The sequence below is a fragment of the Lepidochelys kempii genome, chromosome 7 (genome assembly GCF_965140285.1).
Source record: "Lepidochelys kempii isolate rLepKem1 chromosome 7, rLepKem1.hap1, whole genome shotgun sequence".
Classification (NCBI taxonomy): Eukaryota; Metazoa; Chordata; order Testudines; family Cheloniidae; genus Lepidochelys; species Lepidochelys kempii.
In genome coordinates, this window is record NC_136386.1 from 72,154,087 (window position 1) to 72,180,800 (window position 26,714).

Sequence of the window (26,714 nt, forward strand, 5' to 3'; positions counted from 1 at the left end):
TTCAGGCTGTATATTGTACCCCCATGCACTTTTCTACAAAGTAACCATCATCCCCTTCTTTTACTGTTACCTAACTGAAACAAATGACCTTCAAAAATTAACTAGCTGTATACAGGTTGAGCTGACAGAATTATACAATGTCAATGGACCACCTGTGCATTATCATTCTGACAGCCAACAGGGGAAGTCCCTTTTGATCTTGCCCTCCTTACATCACTCAGCCTTTGGAATTAGCAGCACCTTTGGCAAACTAGAACTTTGAAACTTTCCCACATGAGAATGATAGAGACACTGAGTTGCATACAGGAATCTGTTTCTAAACCGGTTTAAAAAGCCAAAGGAGCTTTAATATTTAAAACACTCACCCAAAGGTTTAATACCTATCTTAATAAGTATTGCTGTTACAAGGAAAATTAATTTGAATTTTACATTTAAAAATTTAAAGAATGACCCTGTATTTTGACTATATAACAATTAAGAAAATCACAAGCAGATGCACAAGACAAGAATTTGCTAATAGGATAGCATGAAACAAACTAGTGGGTGAGGAGCATTGAGCACACAGAAGATGCATCAGGAGATTGCAATGCCAACGTTCTTTGGAATAACATTGTTAAATATTTATGATATACAGATATGGCCTAAAAGTTACACCCAGATACAAACGGGCCCCAGTGTGCCATTACAGCAGACAGGGCTATCCAGAGGACAATAGTGGAATGCAGTTAGAATTGTGGAGGCTCAGCTCTTCTGAAAATCAGACTGTACAGGACTTAGTTAAAAAAACCACAGAAAGTAAGCAGTGGCTGTGAATGAAAACAAAGGTTCTTGTCTTAGTCTCCAGCTCTAACAACAAAATCACAATTTTATACTTTTTTGTACTAATTTTGACCCATATTCAGCAAATTATTTCCTCTTAGTCAAGTGACTTGCCACCCCCTGGACTTTTACTACTACAGCTAGTTTTGCTTTCATCCTACCCTCTCAAATGGACTTAGTAAATAGGAGAAAGCATCAGTAATCAGTAAAACTGTAAGTGCTAGCTCCCAAAGTCAATAGGTTCAAACTCTGCACTTCACTCCAGCTGGCATGTTTAGGTCAATCTGCAACCATCTCCACTGAGTGCCCACAGAAGCTCAGCTTTTCATTCAATAGCTCATGTGCTCTGGTACTGCAAAGTAAGCAAAAGAAGAGGTTTTGATAATTTATGGAACCTTTCAAAGTTTTCATGTTCCTCAGTCCAAAACTGATTTAAAATAATTTCTCGATCTAAAATATATAGTTTTTTTTGTTTGCAGTGTTGTTGTATCTGTTTTGTTCCCCGTATATTAGATGGATGACGTAATATAATTTACTGGACAAACCTCTCATAGTGAAAGAGACACGCTTTTGAGCTTACTCGGAGCTCTTCTTCAGACTTGTAAGATCAAAAGCTTGAATCTTTAACCACAAGAAGTTGGTCCAGTAAAATATACTACCTCACTCACCTATGACTCTGATAGTTTTTTGGGGAATTCAACTTTTTAACATGTATGAATACATGCATTTCCATGAAGTGATTTAGTTATGAGAGTAATGGGGAAGTTAGAAAATTTGGAGAGGGAAATTTTCCTGTGCTATAGCTCTAGACATTTAATTTCTGAACCGGGGGATGGATTTATTCCCTTTTTGTACAATTTATGTGATTTTCATTATTCTTTGTTTAGTATACCAACACACACTATTCAAGCCTGGTCTGCAGCTCAGACTTTGGTACAGCTTTTCTCAATTTCTCTGGGAATCTCACAAATAAATCACTGTTACTGTGTGACAGAAACTGCCTTCCCACTTTTGCATGGATTAATGCCCACTGTAGTTTATTTCCCTATTGTTCCTATCTTCTCCAGTACCAGCTGATATTACTTACTGCCTCTGGCTGATGATCTCCCAGTCTGATCATCCACAGTTTTTGAACTCCCACAGCATCACTTGGGATTATGACAAGCTCAGAAACATTTGTAGCTGTGCAGTATCAGTTTCAAACATTCGAGTGTATTCTTCAATAGTACTTTTGATAAAAAAACATTGGGGATTGAAACAGGGGGATATTGGTCCTTTAAAGGGAAGAGGCCAGGTCATCTGTGACTGGTCAGTTGACCCCAGCTGAGCTTAAAGCAAGGCATGTGGGCCATATATTTGGGTAGAGACAAAGACAGTGAAGGAGTCAGTCAGAAAAAGGGCAGCTGAGAGCTGCCAGAGACCAGGAGACTGTAGGAATTCCCTGAAGGAAGCTATAGGTTACTGGGGCAAGGCTGACAGGAGAGACGTAAGAGTGATTTGATGACTGACCACTTAGGATAGAGAGCCAGGGCTAATGGCTGAGAGCAGGAAAGGAAGTTGCCTACTGACTTTAAAGCGGGAGAGCCACCGCCAGAAAGGGACGAATGCAAGAAAGCAGCAGAAGGGTTTGCCAGCTGACCTCCCCAAGGTCCAGGGCCAGGGCCAAAGGGCTGCAGAGGGATGAAGACAAGAAACAGAGCAGAGGGAGCTGCCGGCTGACTCTCAAGCTGGAGTTGAGGGCCAGAAAGGGCTGATGGGAAATAAGCAGCAGAGGAGCTTACTTGATGGCCTGTCTGAAATGAGAGGTTAATGGAGCAGGGGAAGTCATGGACTGCTTCCTGGATGAGGATGAACTTCCAGCAGAGAAGCGTTGTAGGGGGAAGAGGGAGGTGTGTTCTCCACTGGGAAGAACAGGGTTGCATCCCTGCTGGAAGGTCAGGGATAGCTGTCCTGGCAGAAGGTCAGTAGAAGACTAATGAAAAACCCAGGTGTGGTAGAATACACTAGAGTGTGGTATGTCCCAAATTAACGGACCAGAAGTCATGAAATTTTTAAAGAACTACATACACTGTGGGCAAGTAATACATGATGTTTTAAGCCTTCTGTTATGGACTAAATTGCACTATATTTGGTAATAAACTGGCCCCAATGAGGATATTAGAGAGTAAAGAAAGCTAGTACAGAGTTGCAGGTGACTCTAAAGGAGGTAAATTAAGGCCAGTAGGCCTGTTTTGCCACAACCTGCTGCTGGAGGGTACCCCAGCAGGGTCGTCCTATGACAGGGGTTTTCCCACCCCTTTTTTATAAGTTGTTATATTTTTTGAAATATTATATTGTTTGACAATATTATAGGGAGCATCTTCAACAGACCAGATTAATTTCTGGTGGTGCAGCCAAGGTTGCAAGCCCTGAGTGGTGGAAAGCACACCAGGAGCAAGGATGCAAAAAAATACCCACAACCACTGCTAAGGTAGTGGCATGAAAGCTAGCCAATGCAGCCCCAAAAGAAGATGAACGAGGACTAGGAGGGGGCAGCTCCAGAGAGGCCTGAAGACAGACTGATTCAGCACCTCTTCAAGACAATCTTGACAAGGAGGGCTCCCTATGAACCCATAAGCAGTTTTTACAGCTGCCCTTCTGCAGTAGTGTCACCGCCATGTTGTCCCAGAACCAAATCCCACTCCAATCCAGCTGTCCCTATGAGCATAAGAGAGGTATTGCAAAGAACAGCCTGCTTTCCCACATGGATCAAGTTGACCAAACGTTTTTACACGTACGTACTGTATGAACTTACAAAAAGGCAAACACATGAATTATGAAGAAAACTACTAAACACCAATTGTTTAAATGCACAGCTACTTTTGGATACTTATTGTTTCTCCTATGAAATTTTTGCTTCTGTACAAATTGGTCAACAAAAGAAAATACATTTTCTTCTATATTTTATAGTAAAGCAGGCATATTTCAAATTTTCTGGCATATCTTTGTAATGGACTACCAAAAACTTCCCAACAAGTTCATACCATATTCAAATTCTCATTTATAAAACATTTATTTTGACTATAACATTCAATACAAATCAAATTCAATTTCAACCATACCTGAATTACCTACTGGAGAAGCCCCCGGATGGAGACCCATCCATAATTTTTATCACCAAAACAAAGGCAGTCTTGTGTATTTTCCAAATACATTTCTTTCTCTCCTTCCAACTCAGAATCTGTGTCTTTTTTGGAGCTCTTAAACTCAAGATACAAACCCTTTCTTTGTAGTCTATTTAAGTTCTTGTACTGCCTTCATCAACATGGCATCTGAGCACTTTGCAGAAGTGCATTAAGCAATGTTACTAGCATCAGTCACCTGTAGCTCTCTTCCCCCATCCTCTTGCCAGGGGGAAAGTTTGAAGATAGAGCAATTGCCCCATCTTCACGAGGGTTTGTCTAAAGTTTGAAATCAAGACCTCCCGTACCTTAAAAGAAAAATATACTGCTAGACTTACAACCAGTCTCTGTGTCAGCGAATGAAACTGGGGAGAAACATAAAAATAAGTTTCTTTTTAATATGTTTCTTTAGAAAAACACAATAGAGTTTACTAACAAATCTGGCAGCATAGCAGGATGATCACAGATTTTTTCCTGGAAGCAAACGGTTCAGGAATGCTCTAAAACTTCTGAGCTAGTCATGCAAATCTAGAATGAAGCAAATGCCTTGTATGCACTAACCAAAGTATTACATTTGGGCCAGTTATAGAAATGTGCAGCTCGTGACTCTTGTTAGAAGGGAAAATGAAAAAAAAAGTAACACAAGATATATAGTAAATATAGCCAGAATTCATTGAATTATCTTTTACATTTTCAGTTTTGAAGTAAACTTTCTTTACCTTATCACAGAAGTCAGTAAGAGCAGTAAAGTCCCACTTCTTGGCATAAGCAACATTATATCTCAATATAGCCTCCTATGGGGAAAAAAACACACATACTGGAATACAGATTCTTGGTTGGCATATGACAATTCACTGAAGTTTATCTTTTCGAAGAAATAGCACCATCTACTGGCAGAAAAGTATCTTAACCCACAACAAACTTGCTATCTTGGGGCCTCACCTGAAGGCTTTATACAGACAAAAAACTCCCCGTGTAGTTGTCAGGAGCTTTTGCATGTGTAGGGCACTGGAGAATCAAAAGCATAGCAAGGTTAAGCAGAACAATTAAAAACAGAGAAACAAGGACCAGGCCTAAACATAATCTTACCAAAAATAATTCCAAGAAAAACTGACTTAGTTCTTAATTTACTCTTTGTGCGTGTGTATTTGACTTTATGATTTCTTTTTGTATAATTTAAACTCACTTTTTGTTTTTGTTTTTTTTAAACAAAGAACAACATTTCTAAAATATCAATTTTACACTGCTTCAAGAAATTAGTCAGCCTCAAAACACACGCTAGGAATTGTTGACAAAAAAATAATTTAATAGTTGCTATGTCATTCATGAAACATATAAAAATTGAGCATTTTCTTTAGTCATCACAGGGCATAGAGGCTTTTTTTTTTTAATTGTTTTTAAAAAAGGTTTAAAGCCTTTCCAGCAGCCTCAATTCTTGTGAAATAGAAATAGAAGCAGGAATTCCTGACAGCCCTGAGCTCCAACAGATTGATGTGGAGATTGGTTTTCTGAGCTGTCCATTTGCCCTGAGGCATGAGAGCATTGAGATGAGTTCCCCATCCCAATAGCGATGCATTGGTCATTAAAGTCAGTGATGTAATTGGGTGACAGAGGAGAATATCCATGAAGATGTTGAATTGATCTTTCCATCAATCCAGGGAGTTCCTCACTTATAGAGGAACAGTCACCTGTCTGTCCAAGGTGTTTCTGACTGGAGAATATGTCATTCTGAGCCAACCTTGAAAACAGAGCAAGGGCCAGGTGGCTGGAAGACAGCACTGTTTCATAGGAATGGCCCTTGGAAGACCAGGATTGGCTCCTGTCAGAGATAAACAGCCACTATCACCATGACCTTGCAGAACAGCCTTGGGGAGGAGATACTGAAGGGAAGTACTCTGGAAATGATCCTGGTCTACAGTGAATCATAAATATTTCCTGTGCGAAGGATGTATCATTATATGGAAATAGGCATCTTGCAGGTCGAGAGCTGAAAACCAATCCCCCTTCTCTAGTGAAGTAATTATAGCTGCCAGAATCGCCATCCTGAACTTCTGAGGCTTTACAAACTTGTTCAGAACTCTTAGAGCAAAGATCAGTCTCCGCCCTCCATCCTTCTTTCATATGAGGAAATACTTTGAGTAAAACCTCTTGCCCCTCTGAGGGGCAAGGACTGGCTCTGTTGCTTCTAAAAGAGGAGTTCACCTTCCATCTTAATACAACCTCATGAAAGGGGTCCCTAAAGAGGAATGGGGAAGGGGAATTGAAAGGAGGGAGTGACATACAATGGATGATATAGTGTGATGTTGTAACCTCTATAACCCACTTGTCTGTAGTAATGCACCTCCAGGCATGCTGGAAATCAGAAAGGCAGTCCCCAAAGAGAGGGTGGAGGGCAAACAGTTGCAGCTGTAAAACCAGAGATGCAGGAGGATCCCAACTCTCAACCAGCCTCTCAAAACCGCTGCTTAGGAGATGGTTGAGTGGTCATGGAGGGCAGGTGGGCTGTCCTTTTTCTCTGAAACTTATGTCTTTTCCTGCGGCGTTCAGTGGACCTATGGAATCCAGAGAACTGATCAGGACGTGATCTCCAGGCAGCTTGTGACCTACTAAACTGTCTCTTATTAGTAGGTGTATATATGCCCAGGGAATATAAAGTAGCTCCAGAGTCCTTCAGTGTATGCAAAGACTCATCTGTTGTCCCCAAGAAAAGCCTACAACCACTGAAAGGGAGGGCCTCAACAGTTTTCAGTACTTCTCTTGGAAATCCCAAGAGCTGGAGCCATCATGCCCTGCGTATAACTACCACCATGGAGATGGACCTGGCAGCAGTGTCCACAGCAACTAAGGATGTTTGAAGAACAGTGCTGGCCAATAATTGCCCCTTTGAAATGGACTGGAATTGCTCCCCATGTTCCTATCCCAGGTGTTCAATAAAAGCCATCAATTTATTATAGTTTCTGAAATGGATTGCCTGATAGTTCATGATCCTGAACTGCAGGATTGCTGATGAATAGGACTTCTGTCCAAAAAGATCAAGTCTCTTATGGTCCTTGTCATGTGGAACAGAAATGGAGAAGTGCTGCCTGCCCTACTTGTTTACTGCATCCACTACTAGGGAGCTCAGTGGAGGGTGGGAGAACAAGAAATCAGAGTCCTTAGGGGAAATATAATATTTTTTGTCTGCCCTTTTACACATGGGTGGAATAGTAGAAGATGTTTGCCATACAGTCTTGGCGGGATCCAGGAGTGCCTCACTGATAGATAATGCCACCTGGAGGGTGTTGTTGACAGTAGAATATCTAACAGCTTATGCGTGTTGTGAATCCCCGACCTCTTCAAGTGGAATTTGAAGAGTGTCAGCTACCCTCTTTATGAGGTCTTCAAATTGCTGAAAATCACTGGCCCTGGAAGATGGTGGAGGCAAAACTGCTTCGCCTGGAGAAGAGGATGAAATTGGTGTTTGAGGGTGATTTCTTCATCTGCCCTGGGCTCCTGTTCCTAAAAAGTGTCTCTTCCTGGGGTGAGGAGGGTATGGGGTAGCTGGTTGAGGAGGAGAGGACTGAACAACCCTACTCTCGTGGCTAGAGAATTGCTGTCAGTAAGCAACCCAGGGATCCTAGTATGCCCATTGAAGGGGCCGATACAGGAATGGGGGTGGCATATAGGGTTAGTTCCACCACCCTTGATGATGGTTACACTCTTCCCTATGACTGTCAAAGAATGGGTTCCTGACAGGCTATGTTGGGGAACCCTGGACTCAAATAGAAGACCCCTTCATCCTCCTCAACGCTGTCCGATGGAGGACATAGAAAAGGATGGAGAACCCTGAGGTACAGGGGGACTACAGCAGTCCGGAGACTGAGGTCTCAGTACTGAGAGACACTCAGTGCTGACGAGGAACTGGGATTCCGGCTCATATGTTATGGATAGGGCCCTACCAAATTCACAGTCCATTTTGGTCAATTTCATGGTCATAGGATTTTAAAAATAATAAATTTCACAATTTCAGCTATTTAAATCTGAAATTTCACAGTGTTGTAATTGTAGGGATCCTGAACCAAAAAGGAGTTGGGGGGGGGGGTTGCTAGGGGGTTGTGGGGGGTACTGCTACCCTTACTTCCCCACTTCTGCAGGTGGCAGCACTGCCTTCAGAGCTGGGCAGCTGGAGAGCAGCAGCTGCTGGCCGGGAGCCTAGCTTTCAAAGCAGAGCCGCTGCCATCAGCAGCGCAGAAGTAAGGCTGGCATGGCATTGCCACACTTACTCCTGTGCTGCTGCCTGCAGAGCTGGGCCCTCAGTCGGCAGCCGCCACTCTCCGGTCACCCAGATCTGAAGGCAGCGGCGCAGAAGCAAGGATGGCAAAAGCATGACCCCCCTAAAATAACCTTGCGACCCCCCTGCAACTTTCTTTTGGGTCAGGACCCCCAATTTGAGAAACCCTGGTCTCCCACATGAAATCTGTATCATAGAAGGTAAAAGCACACAAAAGGCCAGAGACCGTGGCAGGAGACCAGATTTCACGGTCCATGATGCGTTTTTCATGGTCGTAAATTTGGTAGGGCCCTAGTTATGGACAAGTCCCTCACATATCTGAACTCTTGAGGCTACGGAGTAGGGAAGCTGTACCAATGTGGTAGCTATGGACATGGTAGCCAAAGCTGACGGTATCACCGATGGCAGGCATACCAGCGTAGACACTAATGGAGTCTGGCACCATTGCTTCCTCGGTACCGAGGGTGCCAAATGGGTAGGTGCCGACATGGACCTGGAACTGACAGTACCGGACAACAGTGTTTATGCTTTCCCTTCTTCTCCCTGTCAGAGCCATGTCTCTCCCTCGAGCTCCAGGGCTTTCTGGCTCCACCAGTACCAGATGAGGAGTCCTTCTACTCAATGGTACCAAGCCAAGAGGTCAAGGCATTGGAGACTGTAGCTCTTCAAAGGGGACTGGGCTTTTCTGGAGCGGGCTCTTTCAGATGAGAGTCCATGCTCCTTTTTAGGAGCCCTTTCAGAAGCCTCCAACAACATTCACTTCTTAAGGGGAGCCTGTGCCAAGGTGGAGGGGGGGGGAACAGGGGGGAGAAGAAATCTCCTGACCTGACTCAGACACTGAAGTGAGCACTCAAACATTAAGAGTCTGAGCTTAACCTTCTTGTTCTTCCTTGTCCTCAACTTGAGTAATAGGCAGAAATTGCACCGCCCCAAACAATGGATACACTTAGAGTGGCTATTGCTCACAGGTATAACCTCTCAGAAGGAAAGGCAACATTTGAAGCCTGGAGAGCCAGGCATGTCCTGCCAGAAAGACAAGGCTCCCCAAGGAAAAAGAGAAGAGGGGGGAAAAAAACCAATCCTCTCACTACTAACACTCACTAAGTAACTAACTACTACTAACAACGACCTACGCTCACAAAACTTAAGCTATAAATATAATTTGAAATAACTGAGGCACGCTCAAGGAGTGCATGCTAGAGCTCCATCTGAGGCCAAGGCGGTAAAAAAGGAAATGAGGGCGGTTTTCCCAAGCATCCATCTATGGCTTCAATGTCCAGCACAAGGAGGCATATGGCGCACATGAAGGCTGAACGAGTACTGTTACTGGAAAAATCTCCAAACAAGGGCTTGAGAAGCAAATGTGCAAGGAGGTATGTTTGGAGAAGTTACAGTGCAGCTTGCTGAGGAAAAGGCACTAGAGAAAATATTTATGAGAATTTAGAAGAATACCACTTATGTCTCTTGCTCATTTTCAGTATCTCCATTTACATCTGAAAACTGGTACACAAGACCTGCTACTTTTGAGTAAAAAGCAGTTCAGAGTGTTAAAAATGCCATGGTGCTCAGTGAGGACTTAGAGTGGAATCTGCTCTTTGGTGGGTCCAAAATAGCCCAAATCTGGGGACCATCTTGCTACTCTGCATGTGTCCTCTGTTGAATGGAGTTTTGGAGAGGGCTGAAGATGTGCTTCCTACAACAATGAAGGGGAAGAAAGGAATTTTTGTAGGTAGCTGATGACATGTTGAAATGATTATTTAACGCTGCTGGCATTTTATTGTGTTATGGCATCTAGAGACTTGAACTAGCGTCTTTATGATTTAAATAAATACAAATAACCACATTAAAAAGAGAAACTGCCTGATGTGTTTTGGACCTATCTCACACAAAACTAACCAGAAAATGAAGGAAGGCGCACACACACAAGCTAAATCTGACCTAAATTCTATTTTTTCCAGCTTTCTTCCATATTTAAATGGTCTAGCCTATTAAAACAATTAGATGGTAGGTTAAGATTCTGTATTCAAATTTCAAACCCATGAGCAGGTAGGATTGGTTTCTTTTTAAATTGCTAAATCAACAGTTCCTTTAAAAAGAAAAAACAAACAAAAAACAAAACGTGACTTAAGGATAATGCTGTTAGGCATTTATTGTGTTTAACCAGGCAGTGAGGAAAATAGCTCTGCTACTACACTACATAAAGGGATACCATCATTTAAAAAAAAAAAAAAAAAATCACATTCCTGCCTGCTATGTTTCTTTAAACTAATGTTATCAAACACACCTAAGGGAACAGTGATTAGAGAAAAAATATCTCTCTTTCCAGTATCTTTACTTTGTGCATTTGACAGCACATTTTGCAGAATGAGTTTCACATTTCCCTGTATGGTCACTTTCTTCAGTTGTTTATGTGGGTCCATTCATCAGCAGAGAAAAAAAAGAAAAAAAAACTAGGATTGGCAAAGGCACTCCTAGACAGATATAGGACCATTGACTTTATTTTAGATTGCCGCCTTACCTTCAAATCATGTGAGCTGGTGAACTTGTTAAGTAGTGCAGTCTGGATTAGCTCCCATCGGCTTCCAGCAGTCCTATCACCATTCTTTAAAAAATAAAATAAAAAACATGAACAAAGCAAAGAAAACACTTCAGCTAATAAAATTGTATTTGACCACCCAAGCCAAAAAACACGTAGCAGTAAAATATTCAGTGTTATTGACAGTATACCACAGTATAACTGTAGAGGGGAGAAAAGGAAAAGGGGTTCTCTATTTGCCCACTTTTAGAAAGAACTATGCTTTGAGCACTTGTGTAATTTGCTAATTAATGTCTCAAATCACACTGCATTTTGCTTTAATTTTTTTTTTTTTAAATTGGGACATTTGTTAAACAATATATAAAGTGCTCTCCTTCATACTGACCACACAGTTAGTCTTTTCTATACTACCCCCTCAGCCATAAATAATGCATTAATGGACCTTAATGCAGGAAATGGTTGACCAAAACATTATTAAAGGAGACCACTGTTGGAAGAAGTGAGCTTAATAGCTGAAGACCCTCCACCACAAACAGTCTGCCTCTAGACCCAAAGGTCGCACATCCATGAACAGTAGGCAAAAGTGGCTTATATATCCTCTCAACTACCAAAATGGTAAAGTGGCAAAGAGAAAGTCCCTAAACGAGCCAAGTCCCAAATGACATAGGGCTTTACAGATTACAAACACCACCATCAATCACACCCAGAATCAGAAGAAAAGCAAATACAATTCACAAAAATCAGAGGTATTCTATGCTTATTATACTAGGCAAGGAAAGGTGGTATCATCAAAGCAGTAGGAGACGAAATTGCTAGCGAAGATCTGGACCATCTGGAAATGGAGGTGAGAAATGGGAGGGTTATAATTAGCAAGGTGAGCGATATGACCAAGACTTGAACAAAAGTTTCAGCAGTAAGGATAAAGTGGATATTTGATTATGACATAATATAGCTAGAGTTAATAAATCCCCCAAAATCTCCTTTCACACTCAGAATATTAATTCAACAATTCATACTTCAAAAGCAGTCATTTTTTCTAGTATAGATAGGGGGATTAAGGTACAGAAAGTCTGGCTCGTTCTTCCACATACTTAAATTAAGGCCATATGCCTAAAGAGAGAAAAAGATACTTGGAAAAACTCCAATGCTTACTCTGTGTAAACACAGGCAATTTTCATGAGGCTGGTATGAGGGGGCTGGGCAAGACAGTTGACCTCTTCAGAGTCATGCTAATGGTCTTGTCTAAGTGGTGCCATAGGGTTTTCATGAATCCTTTTCCTATGAAGCACCAATTCATTAGTTATTAATTTTTCAGCTGCAGCAAAAATACCACAGCGGAGAAAGTCAAAAAGCCTTTAGGCTATAGACATGTGTGACAGCTGTCAAGAGGCAATATAATTTGGTCTCCACACAGGTCCATCTCCAAAAATTTGTTAACCTATAACTAAGGGATCTCTCAATCACAAGTCTCCCAAGTGGTAACAGGATACTCGTTTCAAAAAATCTTTAACCTAGCAAGACTAGGCCATTTGTGGTTTAGCCAGTAACATAATAAAGAAGATACACTTGAAAACTATGAACACATGCACACTGAGTGACAAACTATAACCGAACCAATCTCATTCTGCAAGGTGAATGGTCATCCCCAATAGGATCCGGGGGGGCGGGGGGGGAGCTCTCCTTTTTTCCATGCCCAACCTGCCCCTCAGCCTTTTTCCCTACCATGTATACTATTCATCATACAGATGGCTAAATGAATTATCGGCTGGCAGAAGAGTTCTCTTCTTCTGTCTGAAGCTTAGCTACCAGACCAGATAGACCAGTGTTCTGGTTCAGTATGGCAAACTGAACATCTGCAACTGTAGTAGAAGGCAGGGTCACAACTCCTTACCATATCTGTCTCAGTTTTATTGCCCAAACTTTCATTCATATTTGTAAGGAAATTTTTTTTTAATCTTACCTCATCCTCTACAGGGTATAAGTTTTGTTCTGAACAAGGCATTTTAACATGTTTATTATCCCACAAATCTTTATAATGAGTTGGAAAAGGTTTGGGCACCTCTTCTTCCCTCAATAGATCTACCTGCAACAAAGAATAGAAAGAAAATTCATGCTATGCAAAGTGCTTGTGAAAGCTATCTAAACAATAAGAAACAGAAATCCTCATGAAAAGTGAGTACACAGCCAAATTTTGGCCACAAATCCTTTTCCACACGTTCCATCAAGTTTAACAGCAACTATACCCAACATCTAAGAGCAGGCATTTGACCCATATTATATAGTCTTAGACATAACTCTGGTTACGTGTACGCTACCGCTGTAAGTCAATCTAAGTTACACAACTCCAGCTAGTGAATAACATAGCTGGAGTTGACATAGCTTAGGTCGACTTACTGCGGTGTCTACACCGTGCTGGGTTGATGGGAGACACTCTTCCATCAACTTACCTTGCTCCTCTTGTTCTTAGTGGAGTGCCAGGGTCGATCGGAGAGTGCTCTGCCGTCAATTTAGCAGGTCCTTCACTAGACCCGTTAAATCGACTAGCGGTGCATCAATCCAGCAGTAGTGTAGACATGGCCTCAGACACACACGTTTGTGTAACACTGCTCCTGCCTGGGTTTTCTGTGAGGATTGAACCCAGGACTCTGGATCTAAAACAGAGTGCAGCTACTGCCTGAGCTAAAGCACCTGGTCAAATAGGTCAGCAGTAGTAGACTCAAATTTCTGTATGCAGTCTAGCCACCAGAAGGGGACAAAAAGCCACACTGTGCTGGTGTGGGTTACACTTGTTTTCAGTCTAAGACACTAGGATATTATAGTAAGAAAACAATCATTTTGGTGGAGAAGACACTTTCATTACAAATTGATCATTTTCAGGTATTTACATAACATTTTCTGAAATTATTTCTTTTTGGGTTGGAGGAGCATACTTCCCCTTTTAAGAGGCAGGCTTGAGCCTACAACCAAGACAGCCTGGATGTAATAAAGGAGGCCCCCTGCCCAACTTAGGGCTTGGTAATTTAAACAGGAACAGGAAACTGAGCAGAAGGAATGGGTCTAGAAGCCCTCCAGGCTGAAAAGGACAGTAGTCTCTCCCTCACGATCCAGAGGGCTAGCCTAACCCAGCTAGAGGATTTCTTTGTGGACTTTTAGTTTGGAAATTCTGAAACAGAGTCATCTGGTAAGGGCCTATGAACTGCTGTTACAACTGCTCCTTCCCTAAGACCTTATTAAAGGGGATATACATATGTTGTTTCAGCTTACCCTTGCCTGGATTCTTTAGAGTGGATTTACTAATAGATACAGTTGGAAACATTGCGGCCGGGTGTATCTCCTGCACGTATCTGGCCACATGGGTCACACAGGGAAAGCACACACCTTTTACAGGTGAAAAGCTATTCATTTTTATACACAGCCCAAAAGTGGATTAAAAAAAATTGTACAATTTAGTTTGGCCTCTTTTGAGCCATCAGAATGCAGAAAATTATTTTTTCATGCTTTTACAAAATGTATTATATGCTGTTCTGCTTTCTAATAACTCAAACATGGATATATTTTAAAAACTCCAGACATAGCACATTTGTAATTCTCAGTGTGATATTACTGGGTGAGCTTCTATGGCCTGTGTTATGCAGGAGGTCAGACTATACAATCATAATGGTTCCTTCTAGCCTAACATTCTATGAAAAAGTGTGATCATTTTAGTGCACTTTGAAATAAATGTAATATATGCAATCATTCCAATGTCTGATCACCTGCTAGGGTTTTTTCCCCTCTAAAAGTAAAAAATACTGAAAGCTATTCTAAGCCAATATGGCTAGAAATTTATATACAGAAAAGTCACACAATTATGGTTCCAAATGTAGCCAATTATGTGTATGGACAACACACTCTATTATTGCACATGGTGATAACTAGTTGTGGATACAGTGGGATATATATTTAAAATTCCTGACTTTTCTGATAGTAAATTCTATTTATAACATTGCATTAACAGTTGAACACCTTACAGACCACATGCCTTTTAAGCAACATGTAAGTCAAATAAATGTCAATTTATTGAGAATGAATGCGATTTTCTTTACCTGTGCTTTGTGACATCCTGCCAGTTTATCATATATTTCACTTTAACAATTATTTAACTGTACATTATTTCAAAGAGAGAGACAGAGACAGAGACAGACACACACAGACACACATATATATGTGCTAGGTTAGGATTGGATGCAAGGCTAAGATTCCTTTATACTCCTCTTCACTCGTTCACTTTTATACCTTGAATCCAAAATGGAGAAATTTTGAAAAGGGAAAACATTGACCAATTCTGGATACAGATATACATCCTGCAGTTCCCAGAACCGGGAAGTCAAATGGGGAGGCACAAACCTATCTAAAATAAAAGTTTGTCCCATAAGGGCCAGAGTCAAAATCTTAATCATGTTTCTGCAGCCCTACTCAACCAAACTGTAAGACCTCTGTATCACAGAAGGCAAGGCATCTTTAAGCATATTAGATACTCTAGCTAGCTTTCCATGAGAAGTCAAAAGTTTCCACAACCAGGTAAAGCTGCAAAACTGATAAATGGCAGGATATCAGTCTTATGCCATCAATTTAATAAGAAGGTTGTGTTTTCAAATAATATTTTGAATTATCATACTCTGATGGTCACTGTGTGATTGGTTGATGGTCTCAAATGAGGAAGACGAGCCCCACACACAGGCATTCTCCTCATCTCTTCAATAGGTGTCCCAAACCATTTCTTATTAGTGGGAAGTGAAGGTGGGATATATTTAGGAATCTTCCTTCCCGGCCTTTGGTGTTTGAATTCACAAGGTTCTTTTCTGCTGTTAAAATAAAAAGAATATATTGAAGCACATCTTATTTACAATGGAAAACTCTATAGCTAAATGTATGTATTAACATTAGATTTCAAACTAAATTTATGTCACTTAAGCAGTTTCTTTTCTAAAATACTTTTTAACAGCATCCAAAACACAGCAAAAGCTGAATCCAGAAACATCTTGTTTTCAGCAACATGCACAGTTTTCCATAGTGTTTTGTTGCATATTCAACAGCAGAAAAGCCATCCTCAAAACTGCTCCAAATATTGTAAACATTATGGAATGGAACACAATCCTTAGCCAGGGGCATTGGTCCCATTAAGGTCCCCATTAACAGGAATCTAAGTATCAGTTTAATCGTTAACTTTACATGTTCAATGCAATATTCTATTTATACATGATGAAAAGTGCTTTTACCATATGAACCCATCAGGACACTGTATTGGACAACAGCTTTCTCAAGATGACATTTACCTGTACCACCAGCTCCCCAGACACTACCAGTGGTATGGAACATATTGACTCCTAAGTCAGTAGTTTGAACAGCCTTTGTATTTGTCCTCAAACAGCAGCAAAACAGTTCCAGTGTATTCCACCTGTGTACTAAGGCTTAAGCAGACACTGTAGAGACCTGGCACAAATCATCAGTTGTAGAACTTCAGAGTGATTATAGATCTCAGTTTAACAGACAAGCAACATCCTAGCTGAATACCAAAAAAAAGGGTTTATCAAGGTGGAAGCACAGACTGAGTGTTCAATCAGAAGTAGAGATGCATATTCAGAAGTGCTTGAGCATTCACAGCTGCCATTAAAATTAATGGGAGCTACAAATGCTCTTACACATTTCAAAATCCAGCTTTGCCTTTCACCTTATGTAGGTAATGATTTACACCCACTTTGCATGTGCATAAGTGACTACACAAAACGTAGGGCAATAGTGAATTGGGCCTAACACACAAGGAAAGATTATAGAAACAAGCCCAAACTTTGTTCTCTGTTACACTGGCATTACTTCAGACTTACACAGGTAATTTAGAGCAATAATTTGACTCAATTTCTTGAAGCTGGCAGGGGCTAAACTAACCAAAGAATCTCCAGAAACAAGACTGATTTTGGTGAACACTTCATTATTTATTAACTCATTGCCCAAAAGTCTGCTCAGTGCCCAACAGATACAAGAGATAGCATCCTGAAGCTTTGTTTGAATCTAGATTTACTAAAACTATAATAAATATACATCTATATATAATATATACATTAACTTGTGAGGAAATTCCCCTTGTGCAAGACTCATTTGTTACGGTAAGGTGAGCATCTCTACCAGACTATACAATGAAATACAAACTATCCAGAGGTCTCTGTGCTAATCTATTTCGTATAAAACCAACAGTTGTAATGGATGGGTGGCAATTCATTCCATGGTCTCATTAAAATCTGGTGTACTCATTCATTATCAGCCACTAAGGCAAAAATTTTTTTTTAAAAATCCCAATTTGAATTTTCTTCAGAAGTCAAAAGATCTACATAACAATTTTGACAAACTATATTACTAATTTCTTCTGTTAGATTAGACCTCCAAGAAATTAACTAGCTCTGTTTATCAGATTTTAGCCAAGAAAATTGCTACAGATAAACAAATGCCACCTGAAGAATGGATTTCTATTATCTAGTAACTTGAATCAAAGATGAAGTACAGAAAATTTCAGAAGTTTGAGAAAGTCCTGAAAAGTAAGGGCATGTCTACACCAAGGGGTAGAGTAAAATAAAAACTGGGACTCAACCTTAAGTACAATGTGCACCATGAAGTAGTGAAACTATAATAAAAGTGTGCACATAGTTTTAGATACATACTAAAGAGCCACGGCAGAAAACAAAGTCTTGAATTATATTATTACTCAATAAAAAAGTCAGAAGCTTCCAAGTATTCTGTTTCCATGGAATAGGCGTAGCATACAATACTCTCGTGAAGCAAGGTTTCTGCTGCTTAAAAAATTAAGATCTACTTCATTAAAAACTTACATTTCTACTTGCACAAGTGATTTTTTACCAATTGCTGCTCTTTGCTATTGAGAACAGACGCAGTGCCACTGGCAGATGCAGCTTAATATCGAGCTAAAATACAGTATGTCATATAGTCAAGCAAACAACACTTCTCTGAACACAAATTGCTAGTATGTCCACTTTATTACTCAGAATTTACACTGGTGAAACTGAAATCGGAATCTGGCCCAAATTCATTCACTGTCCTCTATGATCTAATTTAACAAAAAGATTTTGTATACTGTATTGAAAAGGATCTGTTCTTCCCTCAACTCCATTAATGCCATGGGAGTTACCTGCATTTGTTAAGGAGAAACAGACTCTTTAGAACAGAGGTGGGCAAACTACGGCCCGCGGAACTATCCTGCCTGGCCCCATAGCTCCTGGCCAGGGAGGCTACCGCCAGCCCCTCCCCCACAGCCACGCCGCCACGCGGGGAGCACTCTGGTGCGCCGCTCCTGCCAGGCAGAGCAGCTTGCACTCACCCACCTCCCAGGCTTTCTAATAAGCTAGTCCCGCCGCTCTGAGCAGCATAGTAAGGGGGCGGGGAGAGGGGGGTTGGATAAGGGCCAGGGAGTTCTGGGGGGCAGTCAGGGGACAGGGAGGAGGGGGCGGTTGGATGGGGTGGAGGTTCGGGGGGGGGGCGGCCAGGGGATGGGGAGGTTGGATAGGGCGTGGGAGTCCCAGGGGGCTTGTCAGGATGTGGACAGGGGTCGGGGCAGTCAGGGACAGGAGGGGGTTGTAGCACTTAGTGGATTTTCCACGCCCCTGAGCAACACAGTTATATCAATGTAAGTTTGCAGTGTAGCCCAGGGCTTAGACAAGTTAGATGTCTTCAAGTCGGCTGGGCCTGAGGTAATACATCCTAGAATACTTAGGAATTGTCTGAAGAGATCTCTCAGCCATTAGTTATCATCTCTGAGAATTCGTGGAAGAGAGGAGAGATATCAGAGGACTGGAAAAGGGCAAATACAGTATCTATAAAAAGGGGAATAAGGACAACCCAGGGAATTATAGACCAACTTATAGACTTAACTTGGTTGTCCAGAAAGACAATGGAGCAAATAATCAAACAATCAATTTGTAAGCACCTAGAACAAAATAAGGTAATAAGCAACAGTCAACATGGATTTGTCAAGAACAAATCATGTCAAACCAACCTAATAGTCTTCTGACAGGATAATAATGACATCTTGACTTTAGAAAGGATTGTGATACTGTCTCACATGACCTCTTCAAAAATAAGCTAGAGAAACCTATTATAAAGCATGTGCACCTCTTTGGGGCAGCTTGTGTTTCTGCTGTATTTTCAGAGCACGCAGAATAATGCGGTCTTGATCCATGACTAGGACTTCTATGCTTTATGGTAATACAAACAAAAACAAACAGCAAGCACCATCACCACTACATTTCCCAATTATGAATATCTTTCTCAAAGTTTTCTGGACTGAAATTTTCCATATTGGTCTTAACCCAAGGGTAAATATTTTGGTAAGTTTGAGCAAAACTAAGTCAGGTTTGTTTGTTTGTTTAACTGAGTAATGTAAGCATTGAAAAAACAAATAAAAAAACAAAAAAACAAAAGCCCCTTTCTCCCATGTGTTCTGATTGAATTTTGTAGCTTGTGCCTTCTTTGCCATTAGATGAATGCGCACACAAAAATCTAACTTATTTTTAATATAGATCATTGACAAAGGAACAATTGAAGTTTGAAGGAAATCTTCTTGATCAATGGCTTAAATTCTTTACCCAAACACCTCAAAAATAGATTATCCATGTATTTAAGAATTGGTCCACTGGATCTCTTTCAAAGCTAATAAATTGTATTAGATTGTGTCACAGATCAGTAGGCCAGATTCATCCTTGCTATAAATCTATTGAATTCAATGGAATTACACTAGGAATTTAATTTGGTCCTATAATCATACTAATGCTTTAGAAAGAAAAATTCACTTGTATTCAAGCTCATATATATAACATTCAGAAGTATTTCCACAACTCACAGTACTCGTTTGCCAAGATATATCAAAAGAAAATACATACCACCTCTTTATTTTAGAAGGATCTTGCTATTACACAATTTACTAAACAATGAATAGTAAAGCTATTCTTTGTCAATGATGTCCTGTGCCACCATGTATTAAAATCTCATTATTCTAAACTATTTCTTAACAAGATATACAGAGAAGCCCTTTCAGTACTCTGGCTTTAGAAGGTCAGTATTAATTCCTGACCTTAATATTTCTTCTGTGTTCTACAAATGGCACAAGACAAGCTGTCATTGTGTATCCTTGAAAGAAGGTTATATAAACATTTTTTAACTCATCTGCTATTTTTAAAATCAATGGTTTCTTCACTTTTATGTACAATTTTGCAAAACTGCTTAAAGGATAATAAAAGTCTACTGTGCTATTACTGAAGAGAAATATATTTAAAAGGGAAAGAAGGAAGAGGTTACCTTTTCTCCTCTGTTCTGGGTATCCTCATGAAATGGGAAGTGATTTTCGAGTCCTTCTTCCCACAGTGTTTTGCACCTTTGCATTCTGATGAAAGAGCAGGAGAGATCCCATATGACTTTGTATGCAATTCGTCCTCTTTGACAGAGTCACCCATCCCCTCAAAATGGAGGTTATATCGAGCACCTTCACAACATTTGGAAGAAAATGGTGACTTTCTCAACTCCAGGTCAGCATTCCCTCGCTGAAACCTGGAAGATTTGCTTGCAGCTTTTGATGTGTCAACATCCTCTTGCTCATCAAGAAATGGACTTGTTTCTTCATCAGCTTCTGAGCCCTGGCAGCTATTCTTAGAATTATCTACATCCATTGGTGACTCAGGTTCACTTTCTTTCTCAAAAGCATGTGAATCTCCTGAACTACTTTGATATTTGTTCAGTTTTCCTGTATCTCCAATATCAGATACACAGGTATCACTGCAAACATCTGAAAGTGGGCTTTCTGGAACTACATCCACCTCATCTTGCTCACTAGTCACACAGACTACATGGACAGGATTGCAGCTCTTTAGCTGCTGTGGATTACATGAGGTCACTTTTCCTTCTGTTTCACTGTCTTTTGATGGATGTTTTCTATTTGCCATCTTCACAGACCTGCCTGATGATAATTTCCTGTGAGTCCAATTGTCACTATTTTCTTCACTAACTCTGTGAACCTGCTTGCCAGTTTTGTGCATTTGATCAATATTGGCATTTTTAAACTGATCTCCAGACCAGGTCCCTTTGACAGGCTCTGTGTCTGATGGCTGATCTCTGCACGGCCCCTCTGCCTCCCATTTACACGGGTTTCCAGTCTGTGGCAGATTTACATATTTTGTACTCGTTTCCACGGATTTTCTTGGATAGCTTTGTGGACAAGTATTCTCCAGCTTTTTAACATCATGCTCACACAAGTTATCCTTTTTAACAGAAGTCATCTTGGGATCTGCTCCTGTGTTATTAGTTTTGCTCTGCAAACTGTGGAAGAAAAGATGTAAAAAGCTGGGTTTAATTGTTTCTTGTGAAATTCTTATTTGTAGATTTAAAGGCCAGAGGGACTACTACAACCATGTAAGACAAACCACAGAATTTTACCCCAGTAACACCAGCAGTAAAGTCCAATAACTTACAGCTAAACTAGAGAATATCTTTTAGAACAGGGGTAGCCAACCTGAGCCTGAGAAGGAGCCAGAATTCACCAACGTACATTTCCAAAGAGCCACGGTAATGTGTCAGTAGCCACCCCATCAACACCCACCCCCCAGCTCCCAGAACCTCCCACCCACCAGCACTCCCACTGATCAGCGCCTCGCCCTCCCTCCCCGCACCTCCCAATCAGCTGTTTCACGGTATGCAGGAGGCTCTGGGGGGGAGGGAGAGGAGTGAGGGCATGGCAGGCTCAGGGGAGGAGGTGGGAAGGGGTGGAGTGGGGGCAGGACCCGTAGCAGAGCCAGCGGTTGAGCAGTGAGCAACCCCTGGCACATTGGAAAGTTGGCACTTATAGCTCCGGCCCCGGAGTTGGTGCCTATACAAGGAGCAGCATATTAACTTCTGAAGAGCCACATATGGGTCCGGAGCCAGAGGTTGGCCACCCCTGTTTTAGAAAGATAACACGTCTCCCTTTAAAGGTTCCAAGTGAGATGATGAATTAGTTACTTCTCTCAGTCATCTGTTCCAGTGGTTAATTATCTTCACAGTTAAAATGTTGCATCTTAGAAAAATTTAATTGGAAGTATCTTGTTATGCCTTTTCTGCCATCTTAAAGACCCTCCTAAATGAGGTCTCTTTTCTCTCAGTATAGGTAATTCGAGGCCACAATCAACTCATCTCTTAACCTTGTTTTTGATAATCTAAATACAATATGATTTAACTAGCTAAATTTAAGTCATGTTTCCCAGACCACAAATCATTTTTGTACCTTTTCTCTGAACACTCAGCAATTTTCTTACACACTTCTAAAAAAGTGTGGACACCAGAACGGGACATAGTAATTTAGTTGTTTTCTCACCAATGTTGTATATACCTCTACTCCCACTCCACATACATTCAGTTTATACATTTATGTATAATAATTCTTGGATGCAGCAGTCCTAAACAGTCTGCAGTTTAATAAAAAATGATATTTACTAAATCTTTTATTATTTTACAACTAAGTCAGTTCTAGACTAAATATTACACTAAGATTGAACAGAGACATGATCTGCTGGTTAAATAACAGGCCTGTGAATCAAAAGATTTAGTTTATATTCCCAGCATGCACCCAAGCAGCAGTGGGCAAGTCACTTCACCTTTCTCTGTTGCTCATCTGTAAATCTGTATAAAAATACATACCTACAGCAAAGAGATGCTGTAAAACTAAACAAATGTTAATAAAGCACTTTAAGATCTTCAAATAGAAGGTTCTATAATAGAATTGTCTATAAGTAACATATATCAAATGTTAGACAGTACTTTGTTGGGTATTTCCCTAATCTTTCATCATCTAAAAGATAAAAAAGGGAAATTACTGATTGTTACAGTTTATGAACTCTTTGACTAAACACATTTTGATAAGCTACTGAAAATCAGCAGCCACCTCAACAAATGATAAGATTCTGCTGTTCTTAGAAGATACTATGGATGAATAAATGGATTACTTGTTGTGTACTATGAACTAAGCAATACAAATAAACAGGATAAATGACTCACTGCTCAAGACCTGACACTGAAAGCGCAGAAGCTACAAGAACACCAGTTACAACTAAAAAGAGTTTAGTGGCTTTCATCTTACAATATTCACATCCACCTCCATTAATCTGTATACCTAGATCAGTTTCTCTACTCACTGATATTTCTGATTATATTACTGTCTACTTCTCAAGAAATACTGAAATGACACTGTCAACTTAAAAAAAACCAACCTTCTATCTGAATTTTAAACAACGTATTGCTAAAAGTAACACCTATGCTGACTATAGTTGAAAGAGACTAGTGGGGAAAAAAAACTTTGTTTTTGTTTATTTTGTATATTTGGCAGCATTTATATATATCCAATGTGTCAGTTTCCACTACAGAGAAAGTCAGGACCCCATCCTGCAAGCTTCATGTGGGCACAGAACTCTACCTGGGTAGAACGGCTTGCAGAGACAGAATTTTCCCTCTTTGTGCAAGTCTTTAAAATAGGAGCAAAAGTCATAAAAATTGGCAGAAGGACTATGGAACAGATATATGTACCATTCCTACTTTTTCATTATTTTTTATACTGACTAGGTTTCAAGTTGATCATGTCCCTTTAGAGGCCTCACATTAGAGCCACAGCTAGAAAGGGAATTTGGAATAAAGATTCTCATTCCATTCACCTTTTTGTGTCAAGTATTTCACCATGTATGGCGCATGATATCACATAGCAATCTGAGGCCCTGTAATATGCAGGTACAACGGGCACCACTTAATCAATCACTTTAATAGAATTTCCTTGCTTTTGCTGGTTATTTTATCATCATGGCTGTCAATTTTCTTTTCCAGTGCTTTTTTTTTGTTATTGTGAAAAATAAATCTGTTGACATGATAATTATGAGAATGGAATGGTTATTATTTTCTGCCGAAAAGATTGCCTAATATTACTTCATGCCAGATACCACATAAATTAAACCTTTGTGGGTTTAGTTATGTTTTAGATAGTATACTTAATAGCTTGTACCAGCAGAAAGATGAAGATTGTACATCAAGTTTACATTTATTTGTAATAGTGATGCTGTCACACCAGCCTATGAATAAGTTTATGAATGCAAGATTGGGCATTCATACTCAGCAAGAAGAGTATGTTCCAAACTAAACCCAGATTTGAGCAGCTACAACTTGATCACAGTCAGTGGAGATGCACCACCTTATATCAGAACTGAATATGATCTTAAAAGCTGTAGGAACAGCAAAACTATTTGCTGAAAACAGGATTACAACAAGAGCTTTGATTTATTAATGCTCTATGTTATACCACAATGAAAGCAGAGCCGTATCTACAATAGTCCTACTTCTATTCCAGAATAAAATGATTGTGTTAGTAAGTTATAATAAACCTTCTGACCCAAATCCTCTTTAGAGACAGTTAAAAGAATTGTTCCATTAATTAAAAAATATCTTTCAAGAAGTTTATATTATAGCTTTTACCTCTTTAACTCTATTGTCTTGGGTCCTTTATTCTCCATCCAAGTGGTAATTGTCCTTTGTTTGTAAACTGAAAAACCATAATATGTATATTATGACACAAACTGCAATATTACCAAAAACTATGAAGTTTACATTTTCCATTAGCTACAAGTAAAACATCTAAATTAAGTTTTCATTACCATACCTGCTTCAGGTATCATCCAGACCAGGGGTTGGCAACCTTTGGCACGCGTGCCAAAGACGGCACGCGAGCTGATTTTTAATGGCATGCTGCTGCCTGCCGGGCCCCAGCCGCCAGCCCCGCTCAGCCCGCTGCCGAACCGAGGCCAGGACCCCAGCAGACAGTAGCAGGCCATTAAAAATCCTGCCCGCCCCGGCCCGCTCTTCTCTGCCCCCATCCCCCCAGTGGGGGCTGGGTGAAGAAGCTTGATCCTGCCAGCTGCTGCTGCAGGGCAGGCGAGCTCCCCCCTCCCCCACCTCTTCCCCCAGCATGCTGCGTTCCTGCCCCTCCTCCTCTCCCTCCCTGCTGATGGCCCTTGCAAGGGAGGGGGAGAAGCAGAGCCGCAGCACGCTTGCTGCTCTGGGGAGGAGGCGGAGAAGAGGTGGGGATGGGGCCTTGGAGAAGGGGGTTGAAAACAGGGCATATCCCCTCCAGCCCCCTGCCTTGAGCCGCTCTGGGCAGGGGGCTGGGAGCACCCCCACAACCCTAGCCCACACCCCCAGCCCTCTGCTCTGACCCCTACACCCCCCACACACCCCCCAGCCCCTTGCCCTAACCCCTGTACCCCCTCACATGCCCCCAGCCCTGACTCCTGCACTCTCCTCACACACCTGCAGCCCCCTGCCCTGACTCCTGCACCCCCCACACCCCATGCCCTGGCTCTTGCGCCCCCCCCACATTCCCACCTGCACCCCTCGCACCAAATGGGAGCTGCCCAGGTAAGTACTCCACACCCAAACCTCCTGCCCCAATCCTGAGCCCCCTCCCACATTCTAGCTCCTGGCCTCACCCTGCATCCTAACCCCCAGCCTGCTCCTTCACCCCCAGCCCTGTGCTCGGTGCACTCCCACCCTCAGTTCAGTGCAGAGAGAGAGGAAGAGAATGGGCTAGAACCAGGGAGAAGGTAGGTATCCACTCTATGTGGGAAGGGCCGGGATCCCAGACCAGCAGTGGGCTGAGAGGGGCCGGCAGCTGGGACCCTGCTGGCAGGAGCCAGCGGATGGAACCCCAGACCGGCAGTGGGCTGAGCCGCTCAGCCCACTGCCAGTCTGGGGTTCTGGCTGCCAGCCCCTTCCAGCCGGAGTCCCGGCTGCAGGTCCCGCTCAGCCTGCTGCCGGCCTAGGTGAATGGAACCCCAGGCTGGCAGCGGGCTGGCAGTGTAAGATCAGCGCTTTAATTTAATTTTAAATGAAGCTTCTTAAACATTTTGAAAACCTTGTTTACTTTACATACAACGATAGTTTAGTTATATAATATACAGACTTATAGAGAGAGACCTTCTAAAAAACTTTTAAATGTATTACTGGCACGCGAAACCTTAAATTAAAGTGAATAAATGAAGACTCGGCACACCACTTCTGAAAGGCTGCCAACCCCTGATCCAGACTAATGATGTAATATTACAACACATGTAGATTTAACATCTGTAATTAGCTCTTGTATTCCCTGTAAACTCCAGGCTTGCTTTTAGGATACAGTCACAGGTTTCTTTCCTCCCCTTCCTCCCCATCCCAGGATTATCTGCAAAGCAGGGTCAGTGCATTGGCTACTTAGTATTCACAATGAATACAAAGTAATTGGCTGGACTCAATGGAATGGGTTGGAAAATTACCTTACCCATATAGCTGCTCTTGATGTATTCACTTCTCAGACAGGAAAATTAGATGCTTCTGTATCTTTAGCTATTGGTACCAACATACACCTTTAGTATACTGGAAAAAGACACATCCTGGATCTTTAAATGGCAAAATTAAGATAGTCAATCTTGCTTCTCTACTGCCACCACTGCTCCACTCTATTGATCAGTGGCTAGATTTAGTCTACCCTTGAAAATTATATTGGCATAGCTCTGTCGATCAGGGGTGTAAAAAACCATGTAGCTATGGCATAGAAAATTACATAGCTATGCCGACATAAACCTCAAAGCAGACGCAGCTACATTGAAAGAAGAGAGTTTCTGACAACTCAGTTAATATTTTGAGGGAGGCCTACCCCAACAGGAAAACCTCTTCTGTCAGTTCAGGCTGCGTTTACTATATGGGGCTATGGTGACACAGTCTATGTCGTGCACGCATAGCCACAAGCAGTGAACACCGACAGACACATTCTAGCCACTGAACTCTCAGAATGTTTGGGGCAGGGGGAGAAGGTAAGAAGGGGTGAAGCAAGATCCTCAGCATCCTCACT

The 26,714-nt window shown here is 41.4% G+C and overlaps 1 protein-coding gene across 8 annotated transcripts in view; it reads right to left on the bottom strand.

Moving 5' to 3' along the window:
- Positions 1-26,714, bottom strand: part of PARG (poly(ADP-ribose) glycohydrolase) — a 126,946-nt gene that overhangs the window by 98,191 nt on the left and 2,041 nt on the right. For 5 of the 8 annotated variants that reach the window (XM_073353305.2, XM_073353302.2, XM_073353308.1 and 2 more), the window contains exons 2-7: positions 24,308-24,374; positions 20,126-21,139; positions 15,444-15,630; positions 12,747-12,869; positions 10,769-10,852; positions 4,700-4,774 (exon numbers count right to left, since the gene is read on the bottom strand). In XM_073353305.2, the coding sequence (XP_073209406.1) occupies positions 4,700-4,774; positions 10,769-10,852; positions 12,747-12,869; positions 15,444-15,630; positions 20,126-21,139; positions 24,308-24,374 (1,550 nt within the window). Of the gene's footprint in view, positions 1-4,699; positions 4,775-10,768; positions 10,853-12,746; positions 12,870-15,443; positions 15,631-20,125; positions 21,140-24,307; positions 24,375-24,491; positions 24,653-26,714 lie in introns of those variants that run through there. The other 3 variants (XM_073353306.2, XM_073353304.2, XM_073353303.2) reach the window with 3 other exon arrangements.